The following is a 20,827-nucleotide window of genomic DNA, read 5'->3' on the forward strand; positions in this document are numbered from 1 at the left end:
CCTAACCCTAACCCTAACCCTAACCCTAACCCTAACCCTAACCCTAACCCTAACCCTAACCCTAACCCTAACCCTAACCCTAACCCTAACCCTAACCCTAACCCTAACCCTAACCCTAACCCTAACCCTAACCCTAACCCTAACCCTAACCCTAACCCTAACCCTAACCCTAACAAAATGCAGCTCCACATCATGCAGTGGCTAATGCAGAACTTACGGGGGTTGATGAATATGTTCGTACGTAGGAGGAAAAATCGCTGGCAGTCGAACTCTGGTGCGACCACGTGATGGCCTCGTGCGCGTCTGGGCGAGGGCACGTATCGGTCATTCTCTTCGAAGGTCCTTGTTGCTCTGGCCGACATCAGGCGTGCGTGCAGGATATGGAAGGCAAAAAGAAGGTAGCTGCTCAGGCGTACACGTGCACAAGGGGGAAATCAGCAGGATCCTGGAACGCGGGTTGGCGAACCAATCTGCCTCTTTACATTTCGTCGTTTTGATCTTTCATTTGCAGTGGTTTTTTAGATGAATTTTCATTTGTGCCTTCGTTAAGGAAGTCTTTGATAATTATAGAAACTAATACTGTACGCTCCATTGACCCATCTGCTTGTCATCTCAATCTATCACTTGATGTACGTTTTTCTGACGATTTTCTGCTTGTGCTTGCGTTCAGAAATCCCGTGATCGTAGTCTTATGTAATTCCTTCTATTACAGCCCTGTATAACTATAGCCTCAAGACATCGCCGAGCGCAAACGTGAAGGAGCCTTACAAATAGCGTGGACATCTGCAATCGTACTGTACCACCCTTGCTCAGGTAAGACGGGGACGAAGGGAGAACGTCATTGCTGCCGATTCACATCCCATGCGGAATACGGTATGGATGCTTATGACTCACGCATCCCACATCCACAGTGACAATCTTTTTGTTGACCGAATGACTACCTAGCGCAAATGGCGGATGGGTCCGATCACCTCGTCCCTTGCAGAAAAAAAAACAAAAAAGCAGGGTGTATGTTGTGGTCTGGGGTTCGAATCCCCAAAATGCGCTAGGGCCCTTTTTGTTCCGTGCGGCTTTTGCAGTCAACTAAGTGCATGGAGGTAAGCAGGGAATGCGGGGAATGAGAAAGACTGGCCCTGATGGACTGTGGCACTGCAACAGCAGTTGCTTTGCATATCATCACTTGCCTTATCTTACTCTGCCAGGCATCATGCTTGTCCATCATATATGGACTGATTATGCACCGATGATTACGTTCTTGCAGGTGCTTTCCCTACTGATTTGCCTTGAACAATGGTGGACATAAGTGCACGTACTTGTTGCGAACGAACGTGTGTACGTACGTACGTACGTGCGAAAATTGGACAACACCACAAGCCGGGGAGATGCAGGCACGACCATATCAAACTATTCACTCACTCATTCAACATCAGGCAGCACTTTTGCATGTTCCAGAAAGGCTTGTTGAATTGGGTACGGATACACGCCGACTAACGTATCCAGACGTCACCTAGCCCGCACTTCAATTGGGTGAGCACATGACCCATTCCCAAGAGCTAGCCGACGTCTCAGCCCGTTAGCCAGCGTATGAGCTGCAGAATATATATGTACAACATACCTGTAATCACTTGAGACGCTTTAGACGTCGGCTAACGCACCTGGACGTTGGCTAGCCCGCACTCAGATTTGGCGAGCACGTGACCTCACCCCCCAAGGGCTAGCCGACGTCTGAGTGCGTTAGCTGACGTCTGAGCGGCAGAATATATGTTTACAACATATCAGTAACCACCTGAGACACTTTAGACGTCGGCTAACGCACCTGGACGTCGGCTAGCCCGCACTCGGATTGGGCGAGCACGTGATCCCACCACCAAGAGCTAGCCGACGCCTGAGTGCGTTAGCCAACGTATGCGCTACAGAACATGAATCTACAACATATTGATAAACATTGTATGGCCTTCAAACGTCGGCTAACGCACCTGGACGTCGGCTAGCCCGCACTCGGATTGGGTGAGCACGTGACCCCACCACCAAGAGCTAGCCGACGTCTCAGCCCGTTAGCCGACGTCTGAGCTGCATAAGATATATGTACAACATACCTGTAGCCATTTGAAAGGCTTCAGACGTCGGCTAACGCACCTGGACATTGGCTAGCCCGCACTCGGATTTGGCGAGCACGTGACCCCACCACCAAGAGCTATCCAACGTCTGAGTGCGTTAGCCAACGTATGAGCTACAGAACATGAATCTACAACATATCGATAAACATTGTATGGCCTTCAAACGTCGGCTAACGCACCTGGACGTCGGCTAGCCCGCACTCAGATTTGGCGAGCACGTGACCTCACCCCCCAAGGGCTAGCCGACGTCTGAGTGTGTTAGCTGACGTCTGAGCGGCAGAATATATGTTTACAACATATCTGTAACCACCTGAGACACTTTAGACGTCGGCTAACGCACCTGGACGTCGGCTAGCCCGCACTCGGATTGGGCGAGCACGTGACCCCACCACCAAGAGCTAGCCAACGTCTGAGTGCGTTAGCCAACGTATACGCTACAGAACTTGAATCTACAACATATCGATAAACATTGTATGGCCTTCAAACGTCGGCTAACGCACCTGGACGTCGGCTAGCCCGCACTCGGATTGGGCGAGCACGTGACCCCACCACCAAGAGCTAGCCAACGTCTGAGTGCGTTAGCCAACGTATACGCTACAGAACTTGAATCTACAACATATCGATAAACATTGTATGGCCTTCAAACGTCGGCTAACGCACCTGGACGTCGGCTAGCCCGCACTCGGATTGGGCGAGCACGTGACCCCACCACCAAGAGCTAGCCAACGTCTGAGTGCGTTAGCCAACGTATACGCTACAGAACTTGAATCTACAACATATCGATAAACATTGTATGGCCTTCAAACGTCGGCTAACGCACCTGGACGTCGGCTAGCCCGCACTCGGATTGGGCGAGCACGTGACCCCACCACCAAGAGCTAGCCAACGTCTGAGTGCGTTAGCCAACGTATACGCTACAGAACTTGAATCTACAACATATCGATAAACATTGTATGGCCTTCAAACGTCGGCTAACGCACCTGGACGTCGGCTAGCCCGCACTCAGATTGGGCGAGCACGTGACCTCACCCCCCAAGGGCTAGCCGACGTCTGAGTGCGTTAGCTGACGTCTGAGCGGCAGAATATATGTTTACAACATATCTGTAACCACCTGAGACACTTTAGACGTCGGCTAACGCACCTGGACGTCGGCTAGCCCGCACTCGGATTGGGCGAGCACGTGACCCCACCACCAAGAGCTAGCCGACGTCTCAGCCCGTTAGCTGACGTATGAGCTACAGAACATGAATCTACAGCATATTGATAAACATTGTATGGCCTTCAAACGTCGGCTAACGCACCTGGACGTCGGCTAGCCCGCACTCGGATTGGGCGAGCACGTGACCTCACCCCCCAAGGGGCTAGCCAACGTCTGAGTCCGTTAGCCGACGTCTGAAGCCTCAGAACATATTCATATTACATCTCTTCTTACATTATTGCACTTGAAAACCCCAGCCAACGCTTCCAACTCTGACTAGCCCTCGCCTGGTCTCGCAGGCACGTGACCTCACCGGCCAAAAGCTAGCTCACGTTGTGCTGGGGCGGTTGCCTTGAGATTTACCAGTACCATTCACAGTGCGTATCTTCACCTCCCAGTGCACTTAAAGACGTTGGCTAGCCCCCTCAACGTTGGCTAGCCCTGACGGTCCCAGAACACGTGTGTGATGGACGTCGGCTAGCCATCACAACCGCTTTTGGCGACTTTTCCCACGGGCGAACGAATTTTTTCGTACAAACGCGTGCGAACACATTCGTTCGCGCCATTGTCTGGAGCGCTTCCCCCTGCCCCCCTCGCCTCCAAACTTCGTCCAGCGGTGGATGGACATGCTGGCTACCCTCCTGCACCATTGGAACGTCAGCTAACGCGCATGGCGGGGCTCCTGACGTCGGCTAGTATTTCGGTAAATCGTGGGAAAATTTGAACGCGTTTCCCACGGTGCTAGCTGACGTCGGCTAGTGAGGGCAGATAGTTAGCGCCCGGGTCACGGGGTCGCCACGCGCGGTTCGCGGAAACGATTCGGTAAGTAGCATAGGTAGTAGTACAATACAAACGCGTCTGTTCAGTCCTTGTTGGGCTTGCCGAAGAGGCCTACGAGCCCCGTCCTCCACAACATGAGCGGCAGCCCGGCAATTCCCGCGACGAGGTCCTGTGTTCGACTCCATCGTGAGTCGACAGAAGTACAATATACAGTATGTGACGGTCATCAAGCATGGTAATATCGAGATCATAGGTAAGGGAGCAGCTGCTTTAACGAGCAGAAATAGTCCAAGGCATACGTGAGCGGCAGTCTGCGCCTTACAACCTTCCGCCCCAATAACAAGGACCCTTCAACAAAGATACGACGCTGCGTCTCGGAGCTAATCTGCGCGTGCTGGTCTGCGGTTATATCGTAGTGACACTCAATGCGTGGGGAAGGAAGGACGTTGGCGAAATTGCAGACGATAGTTACTCGAGCAAAACGCGAGCCCTCCTCCTTTTCCTGGATTTTCGTTGTTATTTGCTCGCCTATCTCGGTCCTCATCTGCTCGACGTAACGCTTTGAAATGCAGCAGAGCAGTACGACATCTGAGAGTGATATTGCACCTAAAATCTAGGACTTAGGCTCGTACCTCCCTTTGTTATCCTGGTACGTACCCTTGAGATCCCATGGACCGTTGTCAACATGGCAATTGTATCCATGAGACTGATCCCAGTGCATCCTCTGGCAGCTCCCGGAGCAGTAGAGTACGTCGCCGCATGGGCAAAATCGCACTACCTCGTTATGATGACCCTTGGCATCATTAGTTGTGCAACACTGTGTCGGCCAACTCACTCACCGTGGAGTTCTGACAAGGAATAGAGCGTCGCCATAGCCCCTCAGTGCAGTAATTGAAGTGTATTTGACCGAAATTCTCGTATGTGCGCATGAGGCTGCGCCATGTCGGCTTCTCTTCCGCAGAGTGGTCCTTCATGTCTTTACCCGGAGCATAGGTATGTCGAAGAGCGCGTAGGACCTTCCCATGTACTAGCCCCGCACTGAGGCGTCGAACGAGCGGCGAGACATCGATTCTGAAGTCTTCGGGAGCCCGGTCCAAAGTGTACAGAGCGACGAAGACGCCAGACTTGATGGCCTGAACGAGAGGGCGATTCGTGGGAGCAAGGCCGCAGATAATATCCGTGAAGACCAGCAGCTCCGCCGTGGACATATAATCTTTCTTCTCGAGGCGCACCCCCGCCGCCATGATGACGAACGGGATGATATCTCGAGGAATCTTCGACGGCTGGAATTCGGGGAGCTGCACCAAGCCGGAGACGATGTCGATGTAGTGAAGCCAAACTCCGCGCATGAGCATGTGGTCGGGTACGGACCTGGCGAGATAGTGCGTCTGCGGTCCAATGACATCGAAAAGCGCTCGCTTGGTGACGCGAGCAGCACGCAAAGCGTTCATGAATAGAGCACGATCATCTTCGGATGGGTTACTTCCTGGTCGCGCGAGCAAAACGTAGAGTCGGCACATCGCTGTCACGATCCCGAACACGACGCTTGCGATGTCGACGTCGGAGTCGGTGTGTGGCGCAGCCAGCCGGTAGGAATGGGGGAAGCGAATCCAGAGCTCGACAATCTGGGGTGCCATATCCGGGTTCGCGTGGAGGAATGATTTCGCATAGTGCGTGTCTGACTGAAGAATGACGATGTAGAACTCCGTGAGCGCCAGTACGATACGCTTTTCCTCGTCGTCTGGAGGTGGCGCGCGCACAGGATGAACGATGGCTGCCCATTTTACAAGCGACGAGGGGAGATCGCGGAGAAGGGGCGCGAGAGCTGCGTTCCGCGGAAGCTTAGTGGCATTCCATAGAGCCCCGAATGCAAAAAACCCGCCGAGAACGAGGTCATAGGTCCTCGTCCTATCCGTGGTGCGGGACAGTGACGAGACTCGCGCATCGATCAAGAAGAGCCGAAACGCAACGCCGAAGAGAGACTTGATCTTCGCGAGCGCGGATGCATGCGCTCGGCCGGGTAGATCCTTGGTGAGCTGAAGTGCGAGGTCGCGTATCTGACGCAGGCCATCGTAGCTGCGATGGAAATCCATTCTGGCGATGCTCTCCATGGCGCCTTGTCGAGCTGCCGCAGGGCCGTTGATGAGCCACGCTGTTCACGATGATGGGCGCGAGAGGTGACCTTCGATTATGGCGATTGCTGTGACGCGCAACACATGTCACGCGCTCATCGATTCTCGCCGAATGCGGTAATGGGAGGTTCGTTATTGATCATCTAGCCCTGAGCGCCTGGGAAAACGTGAGCTACTTGCAACAAGCAGCGTTGCAAGGAACTTGGAGGGCGCGAAAGACCCAATAGACGTTTCCCGGTCCTCTCGCGTGCGACGCACGAGATGACCGCCTTCAGGATCGAGAACTCGGGTACTCCGTGTATAGTGTGCATCAGCTATGCTCAATCAGAGTGCGGGTCCCTCGGCGACGCTGAAACGATAAGTCTGCGCGAAGAGCGCCAAGGTCGGCCTGGGCATCCTCGTCAGCGAACGCAAGCTCTGGGGTACAGTAGAGGCGACACACCGAGAGCCGAATATACGCGCTTGCGCGAGGGCTCCCACAAGCGGTCTTCTTCGGAGCCGAAGCTCTCAAAACTCGCGGAAGGTAAGTGGCGTACTAGCCGAGCAGTACCGCGTTCATGGTGGTCCAGAGAGTTCACGCTAGGGCGTCACGCTCGTCAACTTGAGCGAAGCGGATTCCGTCTTATATACTTCACCTTGCGACTCATATCAGGTCTCGCCGCACTCGAAGATGCGCCATATTACTGACCTTTCATTTGTACGCCCGGAAAGGGCACGAAGAGTCAACTTTGCATTGACATGGTTGTGCGATCCCACGGGCAGGCACCGTCAAGGGGACTAGCACGGACACGGTCGCCGCTGCAACGCAACATAACCTGACGTGGAAGGCACAACGCCGCGTCGTCGGCAAGGCCTACGGCTAGGGACCAGCTCGTGCGTCTGTACTTCTCAAGTCGAGCTCGAATGCGAGTACGTGTGGGGGGTAGTCGCGTAGCATCTATAGAACATCAGCGGTCAAGAGCCATATCTCTCTCAAATCATGGCCACGATAGGTGCTGAAGAATACTAACCGCACGTCGAGCTCTTGCCGATAGCTCCTCAGGGGCGCGACTCCCACGCCACCCACTTCACAAAGTCGAAGTTCGGCAGCACCGTCTAACGCACCCACGTCCCCCCAATTATACGGAAGCACCACCTCTCATACCGCGCGTGCTTGCCCTACTTTATGCAGTGCTGCTTGAAGCGCCTTGCAGACAAGCCGAATGTCCCGCCGAAAAGAAACCTCACCTCCATCTTCACCCGCACCCTTCAACTTGGTCGCACTCGGACATCTAGGAAGGAAAGAAACTTGAGATTAGTTCAAGCAATCGACTACACCATGCATACAGCGTTCGACGAGGGGGGACGGACATAGAGAAAAGCAGTAGGATATCAGAACGCACGTACGCCCCACGCAGCACGGGAGCCGTAGACAAGAAGAGCAAGATTGGGGAAGGGAGAGAGACATGTACGAAGGGGACAACATGCACGACGTGCACGAGGAAGGACGACATGCAGCATAGCATAGAGCAATATGATTCGGGGTGATAGGAAGCATTGGGTGGTAGACGGACGACGCACGCGCGCGCCAGTCGCTCATGGCGCCTCCGACATCGTCACGTCCGCCAGCATCGACTCCTCGCCCACGTTCTCGTTGTCCACCTCCGCGGGCGCATCCGCGTCCGCGTCGCCCTTCGCATCCTCTTCCGCCGCGGGGGTTGCTGGAAGGAGATTACACGCGTCAGCCAAATCGCCGATGTACAAGGAGCGCCAGCACGCACCAGTCCCGTTCAGGTTCATCGCCGCCGTGCCGTCGGTGACCTCCGCCGTCTTCGCGTCGCCGTTCGACTTGCTGTCGCTGCCCTTCGGGTTCCACGCGTCGATCAGCTTCTGCGCGCGCTCGGTGAAGTGGAACTCGTCGTCGCGGGGTTTCTGCGGGCGGATGAGATGGCGCTCGTGAAAATTGACTCAGGTCGGGCGCGAGGCCGCACGGTGGCTACGTCCCCACCAGAACGTGCGTCCGCGCTCGCAGCATCGACCCGAGCCACTAAGAAGTACCGCACGCACCTTCTCTGCGGGCAGCTGCACGATATGCTTCATGACCTTGCCGATCTTCGAGTGCGTGAGTGCGACCGTCGGAATCTCGCCGTAGTTCTCGATCTTCTGGAGAAGTTTGTCGATGTCGGGCATGTCCGCGGCTTTGGCCTCGGTCTTGCCGAGGAAAGTCTTCTGCAGCTTATGCCGCCACTCCTTAAACAAGCCAGCCGCGGGGTCGCCGCCTGCTGGGAGCGTCAGTTGGGAATGAACAGACGCAAAAGGGGCAGGAAGGAGGACGGAAAGTACGGCGGAGGAAGGAGGGTGGCAGAGTTGGATTAGGGGGCAACGCGCCACTTACCCTCTTCGTCGTCGCGCTTCGGTCTCTTCGCGGGCGGCTCCTCCTTCGCGTCGTGGGCCCCCGTCTCGTCCTCGCTCTCGATGTTCGCCTTCGACTTGGTCTGGCTCTTGCGACCACCCTTCTTCTTGCCATCGCCACCCGCGTCCTTCTTCGCGGCGCTCTTCTTGTTTGCCGCCTTCTTCTTGCCCGCGTCCGACTCGCGCTTGCGCTTCTTCGACTTGGACTCCGAGCTGCCCTCGCTGCCTTCGAGCTCGTCGACCTCGTTCTCCGCATCCTCCTCATCGTCCTCCTGGATCCCCGCAGCCTCAATGCGCTCTGCGAGCTCCGCCGCCCACGGCTCAGGGTCGAGCGCGATCTTGTAGCCCTCGTGGAGCTCGCCCTTGGTCTTCGCGTTCGGCGGGTCGGACAGATAGGACTCTATCTCGTGCTTCTGTAGCTTGGAGATGTCTTTTGGGTATAACCAGGCGCTGGGAGGGGAGTCAGCGCCGCCCGATCACACGCGCGCGCGGGAAGTACACGCACTAGTCGCCCTTGGGGAAGAACTGCACGCAGTAGCAGGTGGCCTTCTTGCCAGGGGGGCGCTCCTTGGTCACCGACGGGGGGACGGAGTCGGGGTCGACGATCTGCGCGGGGAGGTCAGTGGTGTCTGGGGGCAGCGAACGCGACGCGACGACGCACCCTGCCCGGCCAGGAAGGATACCCGCGAACTTTTCCGAGGACGACGTCGCCGAGGGAGTACGTCGGGGACGTCTTGGGCGTTTTAGAGGCCTTTTTGCTCATCGTGGACGCGACACCGGGCGGGGAGCGGCGCAAGGAACTGTCGGCGTTCAGTTCAAGAGCGTTTCTGATGGCACTCCCATCCCGTCACGTAAGATCACATGATGGTCACCCGACGTCAACGTCACGCTCCCCGCGTGCCTTTGTCTGAAGGCCGGCAAGCCCGCCTAGCGAGCCGTGCAGCTTAGTCAGCACACCGCCACCGCTTTGACCGGCTCAGTTGGTACTCGGTCAACGGCCATCGCGCTGGCACACTGCGACGCGTACAAGGCCTCTAGCGCCTCGGAATCTACGCCGCTAGGTCTCTATAGTATACAGATTGCTTAAATTTATTTTTTCTGCTGCTTACCGAAGCTGTGAACCAATATCCAACTGCGTGCATCCAGGACGTGCACGAAACCTTCAAGTTCCAGTGTTCCTGCATCTCGTGCTACAATCAGGGCTCTCGAAGGGCTATGAGCAGTAGGTAGTGGTAGTAGGAGAGATATTGTATAGATATAACTAAGTGATGGGCATCAGATATCATCTACTTCGGACTCGTACAGTAGATCAATCTCCTCGCCCTCTTCCTCTCGCACGCTGTGGTCCACAACCTCTGTAGAAGCAATCGAAATGCTCGGCATGTCTTGCAGAACCGCTTCGGGTCCTACTATAAGTGTGTGACCCTTTCCTTTGGGAATTGTGCGCTCGGATTCCGGTACTACACCGCCTGGGAAGAGTGCAAGAAGCTTGCGAAGCTCCGCGACTTTGTCGACATTCTTCGGGATCTTTGTGTTGGGCTCGACCTTCGCGAGCAGCCGATGGCGCCAGTAATTCAGCTGATCAATGAGTGCATCTTTCCGTACCCCAACGAACTTCTCCGCATCCGTGATGAGGACAGTATTATCGAGCTTGATCTGCCGTTCCAACGCCTTCGCATTCGACTGCTCCTCGGAGGCCTGATGCCGTCGGGCCTCCTCCTCGTCATGGACGACTTGCGCATGCTGGAGCTGCTTCTGGGGCCGCGATGCCTGCAATAGGCGGGCCTCACCACGTACAAACTTGTGATCCTCGGCGATAAATTCCTGGTCAACAAACTGCTGCGTGTCGTTGCGCCGGAACATATCCTTTGCCTCGAATTGGTGAAGCGTCTGGTTGGGGCGTGCACTGGCGTTCACCCGGACACCCCCGAGTGCACTCTCGTTCGCGTCGTTCGTGGCGGGCATCCAGAATTCATCTTGTTCCTCCGTCGTGAGCTGGCTGATATCACCGCTAGGGTCGAACTCGGCCGTGAATCGCTCCCACGTCTCAAGCGCGCCCTTCAAGAACTCTACAAGGAGCTCCTGCAGGTGAGGCATAGCGGGGCGCAGTGACACGATGGCATCGAAAACACCTGGCCTCTCCCACTCTTCGCCATCGAAGGTTGCGGTCGTGTACCCAGCATCATCTCCGAGAATGATGCTCGGATCGTTGATCAACTTCTCGATGAAGTTTCTCAAGCGGATGTGAAGCGGGCCGAGCGTCAACGCGTTCAGGTTGGACATGCCAGGACCGCGGATCTGGCGTACGTAGGGGCAGGAGACACAGAGGCCGTAGAGGGCTAGCACAGCCATTTCGGTGAGCGTCGTACTGCAGTGCAGAGCCCGAAAGAAGTTCTTTTCGATGTTGGTGAAGCCGGGTTTCTCCTTCTTGTAATAGACTCCATTCCTCATGAAGTCCCTGTACAGGTCCAGGTGAACGAGTATCTCGCATGACGCAGCGCAATGGGACTGGAAGCGTGTGTTGCTGACGTCGGGGAAGCGACGTGCAGTGACCGCAGGACCCAGTTCCTTGTCGAAGTACCAGATGTAGCGATCGTGTTGACCTTTCTTACTATCCTTGTTGTTGCAGATCATGCCGGCGAGAGTCGTTGCCTTCACAGCGCCGCAGCCAGAGATGGACAACGCACGCAGCTCCGCCGGGGTCAGCTGCTCGCCGTCCTTCACTCCCGCGAGAACCGCGGCGTTATCTTTGTTCGCGAGAAGGACGGGCGGCGCGACCTCGGGGTGATTTGGGTAATAGGTACGCATGCGCGTGTCGCCGCCCTTGACACTGTTCAACTCCTTGTGCATGCAACACCCAGAGAACAGGAAGAGCGACAGCCTCTTCTTCTCGCTGGCACCTAGCCGCTCATACTCCTGCTCCCCCACCTCCTCTGCCGCGCTGCGCATAAAGGCGCTCTCCTTCTCTGCTCGGACCACATCGCTGAGGGCATCCCACGCGGCCTGACCACCAACTTCGAGGAGGACTGCACGCGCATGCGGTATGATAACGCAGAACGCGTCCTCGGGGCTCATCTGCCTGAGCTTGTCGTAGCCGAGCGAGATCTTCGTCAACTCGAGCTTCCACATAAGGAGGAGCTTGTTGTCCTTCTTCACGTCGTTCGCGTGGTCGCCGTTCGTCCCACGCAGGCGAGTGGCGAAGGCGGTAAGGCTCATCTCGAGGCCTTTGCGTTTGGCGAAAGGTGAGCGATTGAAGATCTCGCAGATTTGCTGCAATTTCTTCAAGAGACCGCGGACCTGCTCCTCACCGGAGTGGTTGAGGGATGCGTCGACACCGAGGCTTCGTAGTACATGTGTATCCGACAACGTGCCGGTGGCCGTCACCGGCTTCAACGCTACGAAGCGCGAGTCATACTCCTGCCTTCGATGAGATGTCGAGTCTCCACTGGCAGTAAGGCCTGATTGGATATTGGTAAGTCGTCTCAAGCATGTCTGTTAGCTCGCGTACTCACTCGTGTTCCTCATGATTTCGTAACCGAGCTGTATCTTCGCCGCAATGCCTCCCTCCGCGATGATGCGAGAAACGGTGCGTGCACTCATCCTCGGGATTGCGTTCAGTCGTCGTATGCCCACCAGTCGCCCCAGCTCCTGGATGACACCGCCCACCGCATGCTCGGCACAGCCCGAGAGGACGAGCTTCAGTGCTATGGCGCGGGCCGCGGGCGTGAATGCTCCCTTCGACCTGACACGGTTTTGGAAGTCGGCAGTGACCACGGAGTCCCTCAGATAGTACGTGCGCTTCGATCGCGCACTCCCGCCCCTGCGCAGAACCTGCATAGACAGGGCGCGGTTTGACTTCTTGGTATCGAAAAGCTCCTTCAGCCGTGCTGCCAAGCGGTCGTCCTGCTCGCCTAGGAGACGCTGAATGCGTGTGTTCTCCATCTGCTCCGCTGTAAGCCCCTCGCGCGTCTTCTGTAGCTCCCACCACATCTCTCCGCTTGCTCGTGATGCGACATGAAGCTCCTCGATATGTCGCCTCTCCCCCTGCTCTGCGGCCTCCTGCAACGCGCTGATCCTTCCTGCTAGCTTCTCCACTTTATCCTCAGTCGTGTAGAGCTTGCGTCGTGTCCTGCGTGCGACGCGCTCCCAGTCATCTGCGTCATATTTCTTGCGTTTGCGAGTCGAAGGTATGCTATTGTCCGTGTCGCCTCCAGTGTTCTGGTGCACTGAATCTTGCAAAGTGACCTTCGATCTAGCCATCTGAGGTGTGGCGCGACGTGTACTGGAGGTGGCATTGGATAAGGAGGGGGTTGGGGCGACATTCTCGCTGTCTTGTCGCTCGGTTCGTGCGCGGGCGAGAACTTCAAGCTGAGCCTGGCTTCTCTTCTTCCTGCGTCGAGTTGGCTTATTTCCAGCAGCCATAGATATTGAACGAATGTATTGGCGATATTATAGCATGACTTAAAGTGAACGCGGGACAGTGGGCGAGAGGAGGGAGCACCAGGGGCCACAGCGCTGTCGAAACCGGGAGCACGAGCCGAATGAGCCGATGTCTTCACGTGACGCGGCCTCAGAAATTGGCCCGCGAACGCGCTGCAAGTTTTCGACGCGACGACGGCCTGCATCGCGCGTTTCTCCTGCAAAAAAGCGTGTAAGCATTTATTCCCTACAGAACGTACAGGATCATTAGGCTCTGCCATGCATAGCTGTGTTTACTCAGAGCTTAGCTACATTGTACACCTCCCAAACTCACTAAATTTTCTGTACGTTCTGCTGCTGTCTATCGAGTACACTCATCGAACCCTTTGAAACATTTTATTTCGACAATGTCTTGTTTATGGGAGCGAGCGCGCGCTCCCGGAGATAAGTTCGCTACGAATGGCAGGTCATCGCACGTGACGCTGCACGATTTCTCTGGGGGGATTGCCGGACCTCACTTTGTCGCGTCGCGTCACAGTTCGACCCGTCTTTGTTCTTGGACCCTCTCCAGACCGTCGTGCAAAGGGCACTTCGAAATTGCGATGACCAGATGTTTTCTCTTCTTAACCACGTTGATGCAGATTTTCTGCGCCTTTTTCCATTATCCTGGACCGAGTTGAAGCACGCAATGCAACGCTTGTCCGTAAGTGAGTTTTACAACACGGTCAAGCGGAAGACCATCGCGGTCCTCCCCTCCCTCCACTGGTACTTCTTGATCCTGCAAGTCCAGAGAATTTACTTCTTGAGAAGCACACGTACGGCTTCGCCATTCATTTCCTGACAGAAGACGCCCTCGTCGCGCTCTTCAAGGACCCATCTTTCGTCACCCGTATCTGCCCGATGTTCACTCGCGACGTCACACGCAAAACATTCCAGGCAGCTCCGCATGCCATTGCACCAGGATTGTACAACAAGCCCAGCTGAATAGATACCAAATAAATAAATAGTAAAACCCATCGTTAGAGCGTAAAGCTCGTCAGGCATTCGTCAACTCCATCCCTCCTATGCACCCAGTCTCTGCCCAGGTCTCATCATCGCACGCTTAGAGCGCACGGCTGTTCCAGTGCCTGCGGTGGCTCTTGAGGTTGAGACCACGCTTGCGCGCGGCGACGATCTGCCCGTCGCGGCAGGCCATGCCGGGGGCGACCGCGCCCATCGAGATCCACCCGCCGCTCGCGCACTGCGACCACGTCGTCTCGCTGTCGCAGCGGAACTGGCCCTCCGTGCACGCACCGCCGGTCGGGGGAGCAGTGGTCGCGGGCGGGGCAGTGGTAGCGGGCGGGGCGGTCGTGGCGGGAGGAGCGGTGGTAGCCGGGGGAGCAGTCGTGGCAGGGGGCGCAGTCGTCGCGGGCGGGGCGGTGGTCGCGGGAGGAGCACCGCCGCCGGACGAGGAGCCGCAATCGCCGACGGGGGCGCCAAGCTTGCCCTCGACGCGCTCGACCTGGGTGCCGGGGTTCGGGTACTCGACGTCGATGCCCTCGGGGATGGTGCAGGAGTTGACGCTAGAGAGCTGCGCGACGAACAAGTCCGGGTACGAGCCGAGGCCGGACCCTCCGCCCTCGATGGTGATCATCGCGCTACAATCATCGTCAGCGCTCGGCTTCGTCTGGAAGAAGGTAGACGAAACACGCACCAGTTCATGTAGAACTCGCGGTTACCCGTGTTGTTGTTCCACGTCCACGCGAAGACGACGTCGCCGGACTTGACGTCCTTCGGGATGTCGACGTTGAGGGTGACGCCCGCCGCGGCGGGGCAGTTGCCCATGAAGGACTTGATCACCTTGAACGTCGACCCGCCGTCCTCGGAGATCGACAGCTGGCACGAGCCGCCGTTGTGGATCGCGGAGCCCTCAAGACTACGGTGTGGCGTCAGCACGTCGAGCGCATCACGGGCAGAGAGGGAGAATGGTACTCACGTCACTTGCTGGCTCGAGCCCGCCTGCCAGGTCACGACGGACTGCTTGCCGTCCGCGTCGGCAAGGTAGCCCTTGCAGGGGAAGTTCGAGCCCGAGGCGTCGAGCGGCGAGGTCATCGAGTAGTCGATGTTCTGCCCCGCGTTCGGGTTGTGCTTCGAGCGCAGCGGCGGCGGGGACGCCATCTCGATGTGCGCCGACGCGAGCCCGGCGAATGCGGCGAAGAGAGCGAGGAAAGCGGCCTTCATAATAGTCGGTAAGGTCGGTGTGAAGGACGAACGATAGATAAGGAGTGTCGATCGAAAGAAAGAATGTAAGGGAGCTCGACTAGGAGACCCGGCGGTGAGAAGGAGGCGGAACTGGGAGGAAGGGAACTGAACTGATTGGTGAAAGAGGACAAAGGCGCGTCCCTCTTATACGGCCGGCGAACTCTCGGCATGAGGCACTTCCGCGCTCCCCCGCCCCTATTCTTCATCCATCCGCGTCTGAGGAGGCAGTTGACCGTGACGCTCGATGCGGTCGGCGTCAATCACGGCGTGCGGGCGCGCGGTGAGTCCGGGTGGGTGCTGGATGAGCATCTGCGTGTCCATCCAGTTGCGTCGCCAGGGGAAGGAGGACGGGGGCAACGGATGGCAGGCGCGTTATTGAACGCACGTTTGGCGCGCGTCGCGCACGCCCGTCGATGCGGCCGTCTGCCTCGAGATCATCGTCTGGTGCCTGGCTTTCGCGGGTCCTCCAGGTTGACGACTTTGCATCCCCTCCAGATGCCTCTTCAGGTTAGCATGCTTGGTTATGGAGACTTCCAGGCTAGCGAGACGAGCGATGAGGTTGGCAGCGGACGGGGAGTACAGGAGCAGGAGATCATGACAGTGCGCAAGCAGGAGCGGGCAGTAACGTGATCGTACCTGGCTTGTTCCGAATTAGGAAGGACTCTCCGCTTGGACCGGGCCGCATCTCGTTTCCGAACTTCATCACCGCCGCCGACTACGTCTCGATTTTCGTGCTCGTTGCTGAATGCCTTGTAGCGCAAGAGCTTCTCGCATATGAATGATAGACGCTATACGCAAGACTGTCTCGGATAGCCCATGAAAGCGCGAACCTTGCGAGCGACTGAGATTCCCTCGCGCCAAGCTCGCCGCCACTTTCTCATATCGTTTCTCCCGTTCCGCTCGAAGCCGAAGAGGAACCTACCTCGGCTTTTACCTGCGGCCGTGGCTATTGCTGCTCATGACGCTGAGTTTTGACCTCAAACGATCATGGGCCGAGGTTAAGACTGAGGCGAGTACGGTTCCCTTGGCATCGAGTAGGGATACTGACACCGCATAGACACAGTTGCGCTCATGAAGCATGAAACTTCTATAAACGAGCGCTCGTTAACCCTGGGTACCAAGTAGCTGTTGCGCTATGTCGAGTCACTCGTCATAGTTCGTGCGGACGGGCTTGCTCGAGATTGCGCTTCTCTAAGAGATCTGGCTGATACTATGCGCTATGTATTCGACCCTTCGCATTTCTGGCATCCGCAAGCATTCCTTTCGCTTCTATGGACATGCAATCAGCGTTCCTCACCGCGGCCCTCCATCATTACCATCTTCAAGGACGGCGACGCGCCCGCTTTTCTCGCCACGCGATCTAAATTCATTGCCCCAGAGAATAGGCGTGGCGTGTCAAAACCGCGCTAAAGCGCATAACGCTTGGCTTACGCCCGTGCAGCCCAAAGCTCATGTGCTGACCTTCCCGCAGATAATCTCGCGTCTGCGTACCAGTGAACCTCATCGCGCGACAAGCGCTACCAGCTCGCGCTCAATGCTCTAGGGTATGGCTCCAGCGGGCGCTGTAGAACTGATACTTTGTGCCGCGCTCAAAGAAGATACGTCGATACGTATCGTTTTGTTCGCTATGCTCTCGACCAATCGCACAAGCGCTCACTGCCACTCCAGAAAAGGGTACCTCTCAGGATCTTGCACCGTCTATCCAGGGATGCGCGTTTTGCACGAAAGATCAGTTTAGTTCTGGGCACTATCGGCGCCCATGGTAATGACCCCGCTCCAGAAGATCGCAGCAGAGTGCGTTAACATATGCCGTGAAGGAGGAAGATATTCGATGCCTTCGAACTTCATTATATTACACGTGCTACCTAGCGAGCCCCCCTACCTGAGAGCAGCCTTCCGCTCGTGCCATGAGATCTATCCGAGAGTGCTCAATGTTGACTCGCGCTCAGTGCGCCGCATTCTCCTACGCGATCTCCGTTCTGGGTTGCCTTTGTTCGTTGAAGCCTTGATCTTTGAGCTTTGTACGGCGCCCGCGTGTACCGTACTCGCGGTTTCTGCCTCGTCCATCTCACTGTCTTCGTGAAGTGGCGACCTTCGCTGTAAGCTTCGATTAAGTAGCAGCGTCGTGTGCAACAAAATTCGGGTGTAAACAGATATCAACACCAAACATGTGACAAGCCATGCATGACTTGTCACATTGATGGCCAGATTCAAGCTTGCTTTCCACCTTCATCACCCTCGGCAGTGCGTGTCCACCCCCGCCCCGTTGCCACACCAAGATCCGCCATGGAAGGCATTGTGACTGTAGACTTTCAACCCATTTACGATGCCCTGCGCAAGATATTCAACCTCACGCGCCAACTCACCGACGAAGTGACCGCCCGCGCCCATGCATCCACTCTCGCGCAGATCAAGTCTCTATTCGGCGTATCGTACAGAAAGCTCTTGAAGGCGCAACCTGTAGCACTACCTCCCGGCGTCGACCTGACGACGTACTACAACCTGGTCCTCGGAGCCTGCTTTACATTCATCGAGATGTGGAATGCCGCCGAACGCCCGCGTAACGCAGCTCTGAAGCCCCTTCTCCGCGACGTGCCTTCCTCACTGATATGCTGGGTGGCCCTCATTCATCCCGCGCGTCGAACGCCCCCCGACGATCAAGAAAAGCGCACCATCTTTGCTCTCTCGAAGCTGTACCTCGTCATCCTCGGCTCGGAACCGCACTACGCGAAGTCGTTTCTGCACGCTAACCCGGACATGGCGACTCAGATCCTCGAGCTGTGGATACGCTTCCCCAAGTCCTATCGCCTGGCGGAGCCACAGGACGAAGGCGACGTCGACATCGGGTCCGTCGTGTTCGGTATCGTGTCTGGGCCGTGGCGCCTCTACGCTCTACTCGCCGATCCGAAGAACAACCCGACCGAGGGCGATCGCGCGCTCTTCATGAACGCCCTGCGCAACGCGAAGATCACCAAGCGAGCCCTCTTCAACGCCATCCACCCCCAGACGCTCTTCGTCGCCACCTCGATCCCTGAAGACAGTTTCGCCGCCGGAGCTCGGCAACACCACGTCGAAGGCCTCACTGGCTTGCTACGACTCCCCGAACTCGCGCCGTCGAAGATCCCCCGCAACATCATGCCCCTCGTCGTCACTACCGCAGGGTTTCGCCTCCACAAAAAGGACTACCACGGTGCGGCCGCCCTGCTGGACCTCGCGGACGCTATCTGCGCCGCAGCGCCCACGATCCGTCCTCTCATCCAAGCCGTCAGGGCCGACGTCTTTCGTGTCCTGTTTGATCTGGACCGGGTGCCAGGGATCCCCAAATCCGACCTCTCGCCACTCGTCCGGCGCCTCTCTGCGGGTCTGGTGCACCGGAAGGTTCTGCGCGGTCTTCGGAATGCCAATGCTCCAAAGGTAGAACTGCAGTACCACGCCGCCCCGGAAGAGAAGCCGACCTGGCGTAGCCTCGCGCGTAATTACGGAACGATGGGACGGATACACCTCGAGGGCTGCATACGAGGGGGCTGGCGGCGCTTGATGCCTTGCAAGAACACGATGGTGGGTGGTTTTCTTCGCGAGATGGTATGCTAGTACTAACCCGGATCCAGGGTCCTCATAACCGGCGGGTGCAAATCTGTGCGTGTGGCGACGCCTTCTACTGCTCGAGGAGCTGCCAGAAGATGCACTGGGATCGGTCCCATAGATATGAGTGCTGTGCGGACGCGGGGGTGTGGGGTCTCAAAGGTACGTTCCTCGAAGCCGCAAAGCGCCCTCTCCTCATCCCACCGGCACAGGTTCGATCTCCCTCCCCGACGTCGTCCTCTTCTGCTGCATCATGCAGAACTATATCAAGAACATGCGGGAGAAAATCGGACGAGAGCTCGTCAAGAACATCGCGGGGTTCAGAAGGGAGGGCGCGCGCTTCGTCCGGCTGGTCCTCATCTCCCACTTCACGGACATCCTCCCCGCCCCGCGCCTGGAGTGTTTCTACGATCTGGATTGGAAGGGGGAGGTGGAGGTCAGCGTGGAGACGCAGCGGCGCGTGCTTTTTGAAGGGATTTACTCTTTGGGGAGGAGGGTGGTGAGACGGAGGCTGCCGTTCGCGTACGATGTTAGCTACTTCTGCCCGTTTGATTCCATTCGGGCTTACCTGTGAACGTGAAAATCCTACGACCCACGACTTTCGTAGGCCCGTATCTTCCCCGTCCGATACTGTCTGCAAGTCAAGTGGGCTTTGAACACGAGTCGTGCTCGTCGCAAGCATCGCGCGCCGAGAACGCTTCAAGTACGGCGAGTGAAGCCATAGAGAGAAATGCTCACACGAGGCTGCCGTAGTCTTTCTGGCCACGGTGAAGCACCCTTCATTTCTTTGGTCCTTCGCATAAACGCACTTCGTTTCTGTCGTTTTTTTCTGAAACAGTTGTCTGCATCGCGAATTGCCTGTCCTCGGTAGTATATCGGCTAGTACACCCGCCTGTCATGTCGGCCACACTACGCGGGAGAGCGGGGTTCGACTCCCCGCCGAGGAGATGGCACGCCAAACTTCTTACTCCTGAGGTACTTTTTTTACCTTGCGTATTGACTCTATCTCACGTATAGCCCTATACGCACTCGTCCGCTTTGTATGGCCTCTACTTGGAAGAAAGTGCACTGCATCAATCGACCTTGTTCGTAATTCCCGCTACCATTTATGGTAGTGGGTCTTAGGGATGAAGCGCAAAATCGCAAATGCCCCGTCTCGCGAACTTTGGTAACCCCTCACGTGCCGGCACATGACAGGGCCTTCTGTGGTCTCGACTCTTCGGCGTCGCCCGAAAGCACATTGACTCTCCCCTTCACCTTCGGTTTCCCTCCCTCACGCGCGCAGAGAACGCATCAGGCAGCCATCTTTCGATTTGAACCTCGTAATGAGGCGCCTCTCTGGCCATCCAGCCATGCTCTTCATTTGGAAGAAATCTCACTTCATTACGGGCAGTTTCAGTTGTTTTTCCCCGCGAAGACCTGTAAATCGTTTGGGAAGCTTCTCATCGCATTGAGCACGACCGTCATACGAGCGGGCACTATCGGTGAGAGGACATGTTCCGAGGGCGGGTGCGCGAGTACGTGCGCTTAGGGCGCGGGAAGAGCGGGAAGTGGGCGTGGCGCGAGAGGGGTTGGGAGGGGCATATATTGAACGACATCGGGAAGGCGCGCTCGGGCGGCGGGACGCAGTGCGAATGCGCGATGGACAGGCTCGCTGGATGCACTTCACTGAGTATGGGCACCGTCATCACCAGGCGCTACGAGAGCTTGCAAGGGGCACAAGTCATTCACTGTGAAGCCGCTTAAGGTCGAACCCAAGCTCTACGGTGTAAATTAGACGGTGTGGTAGCGGGCCCTGCCGTAAAACGGCCCTTCAGAGTTATAACTACAGTTGCAGGCGTCTCGCGTTGGACTCAAGTCGAACTGTGACTCGATCTACATTCAGCTTCGTTGCACGTGACTGATCGGCTTTTCCCGAACGCGTCGGCGACTGGATCCGATTCAGACCATCGGTTCTTGACCCGGAC

General features: G+C 56.8%; 5 protein-coding genes and 1 non-coding gene across 6 annotated transcripts; 2 read left to right on the forward strand and 4 right to left on the reverse strand.

Moving 5' to 3' along the window:
- Nucleotides 1-4,431: 4,431 nt before the first annotated feature.
- SCHCODRAFT_02355069 (uncharacterized protein) lies at nucleotides 4,432-6,273 on the reverse strand. The gene is made up of 3 exons (XM_050342459.1): nucleotides 4,935-6,273; nucleotides 4,753-4,888; nucleotides 4,432-4,708 (listed from the first exon to the last, which is right to left on the reverse strand). The coding sequence occupies exons 1-3, from the start codon at nucleotides 6,204-6,206 to the stop codon at nucleotides 4,518-4,520; spliced, it is 1,599 nt and encodes a 532-aa protein (XP_050198661.1). The 5' UTR covers nucleotides 6,207-6,273; the 3' UTR covers nucleotides 4,432-4,517.
- Nucleotides 6,274-7,398: 1,125 nt separating this feature from the next.
- SCHCODRAFT_02355106 (uncharacterized protein) lies at nucleotides 7,399-8,009 on the reverse strand. The gene is made up of 3 exons (XM_050342460.1): nucleotides 7,988-8,009; nucleotides 7,455-7,927; nucleotides 7,399-7,403 (listed from the first exon to the last, which is right to left on the reverse strand). The coding sequence occupies exon 2, from the start codon at nucleotides 7,804-7,806 to the stop codon at nucleotides 7,522-7,524; it is 285 nt and encodes a 94-aa protein (XP_050198662.1). The 5' UTR covers nucleotides 7,807-7,927; nucleotides 7,988-8,009; the 3' UTR covers nucleotides 7,399-7,403; nucleotides 7,455-7,521.
- Nucleotides 7,500-9,434, reverse strand: SCHCODRAFT_02633061 (Tudor/PWWP/MBT). Its single transcript, XM_003029491.2, has 6 exons — nucleotides 9,280-9,434; nucleotides 9,124-9,224; nucleotides 8,602-9,068; nucleotides 8,274-8,485; nucleotides 7,988-8,138; nucleotides 7,500-7,927 (listed from the first exon to the last, which is right to left on the reverse strand). Exons 1-6 carry the CDS (start codon nucleotides 9,379-9,381, stop codon nucleotides 7,803-7,805), a joined length of 1,158 nt encoding a protein of 385 aa, XP_003029537.1. The 5' UTR covers nucleotides 9,382-9,434; the 3' UTR covers nucleotides 7,500-7,802.
- A 459-nt stretch (nucleotides 9,435-9,893) lies between these two features.
- Nucleotides 9,894-15,257, reverse strand: SCHCODRAFT_02601253 (uncharacterized protein; the record flags this gene model as incomplete). The annotated part of the gene is made up of 8 exons (XM_003029493.2): nucleotides 9,894-12,076; nucleotides 12,131-12,900; nucleotides 13,298-13,324; nucleotides 13,372-13,421; nucleotides 13,857-13,930; nucleotides 14,151-14,674; nucleotides 14,731-14,952; nucleotides 15,013-15,257. The coding sequence occupies 8 exons, from the start codon at nucleotides 15,255-15,257 to the stop codon at nucleotides 9,894-9,896; spliced, it is 4,095 nt and encodes a 1,364-aa protein (XP_003029539.2).
- Nucleotides 15,258-17,559: 2,302 nt separating this feature from the next.
- Nucleotides 17,560-19,470, forward strand: SCHCODRAFT_02679697 (uncharacterized protein). The gene is made up of 3 exons (XM_003029097.2): nucleotides 17,560-18,836; nucleotides 18,887-19,022; nucleotides 19,073-19,470. Exons 1-3 carry the CDS (start codon nucleotides 17,565-17,567, stop codon nucleotides 19,432-19,434), a joined length of 1,770 nt encoding a protein of 589 aa, XP_003029143.1. The 5' UTR covers nucleotides 17,560-17,564; the 3' UTR covers nucleotides 19,435-19,470.
- A 251-nt stretch (nucleotides 19,471-19,721) lies between these two features.
- Nucleotides 19,722-19,807, forward strand: SCHCODRAFT_t170. Its single transcript has one exon. It is a non-coding gene; the product is annotated as a tRNA-Asp (tRNA).
- Nucleotides 19,808-20,827: the final 1,020 nt, after the last annotated feature.

This window comes from Schizophyllum commune, assembly GCF_000143185.2.
Source record: "Schizophyllum commune H4-8 unplaced genomic scaffold SCHCOscaffold_9, whole genome shotgun sequence".
Classification (NCBI taxonomy): domain Eukaryota; kingdom Fungi; phylum Basidiomycota; class Agaricomycetes; order Agaricales; family Schizophyllaceae; genus Schizophyllum; species Schizophyllum commune.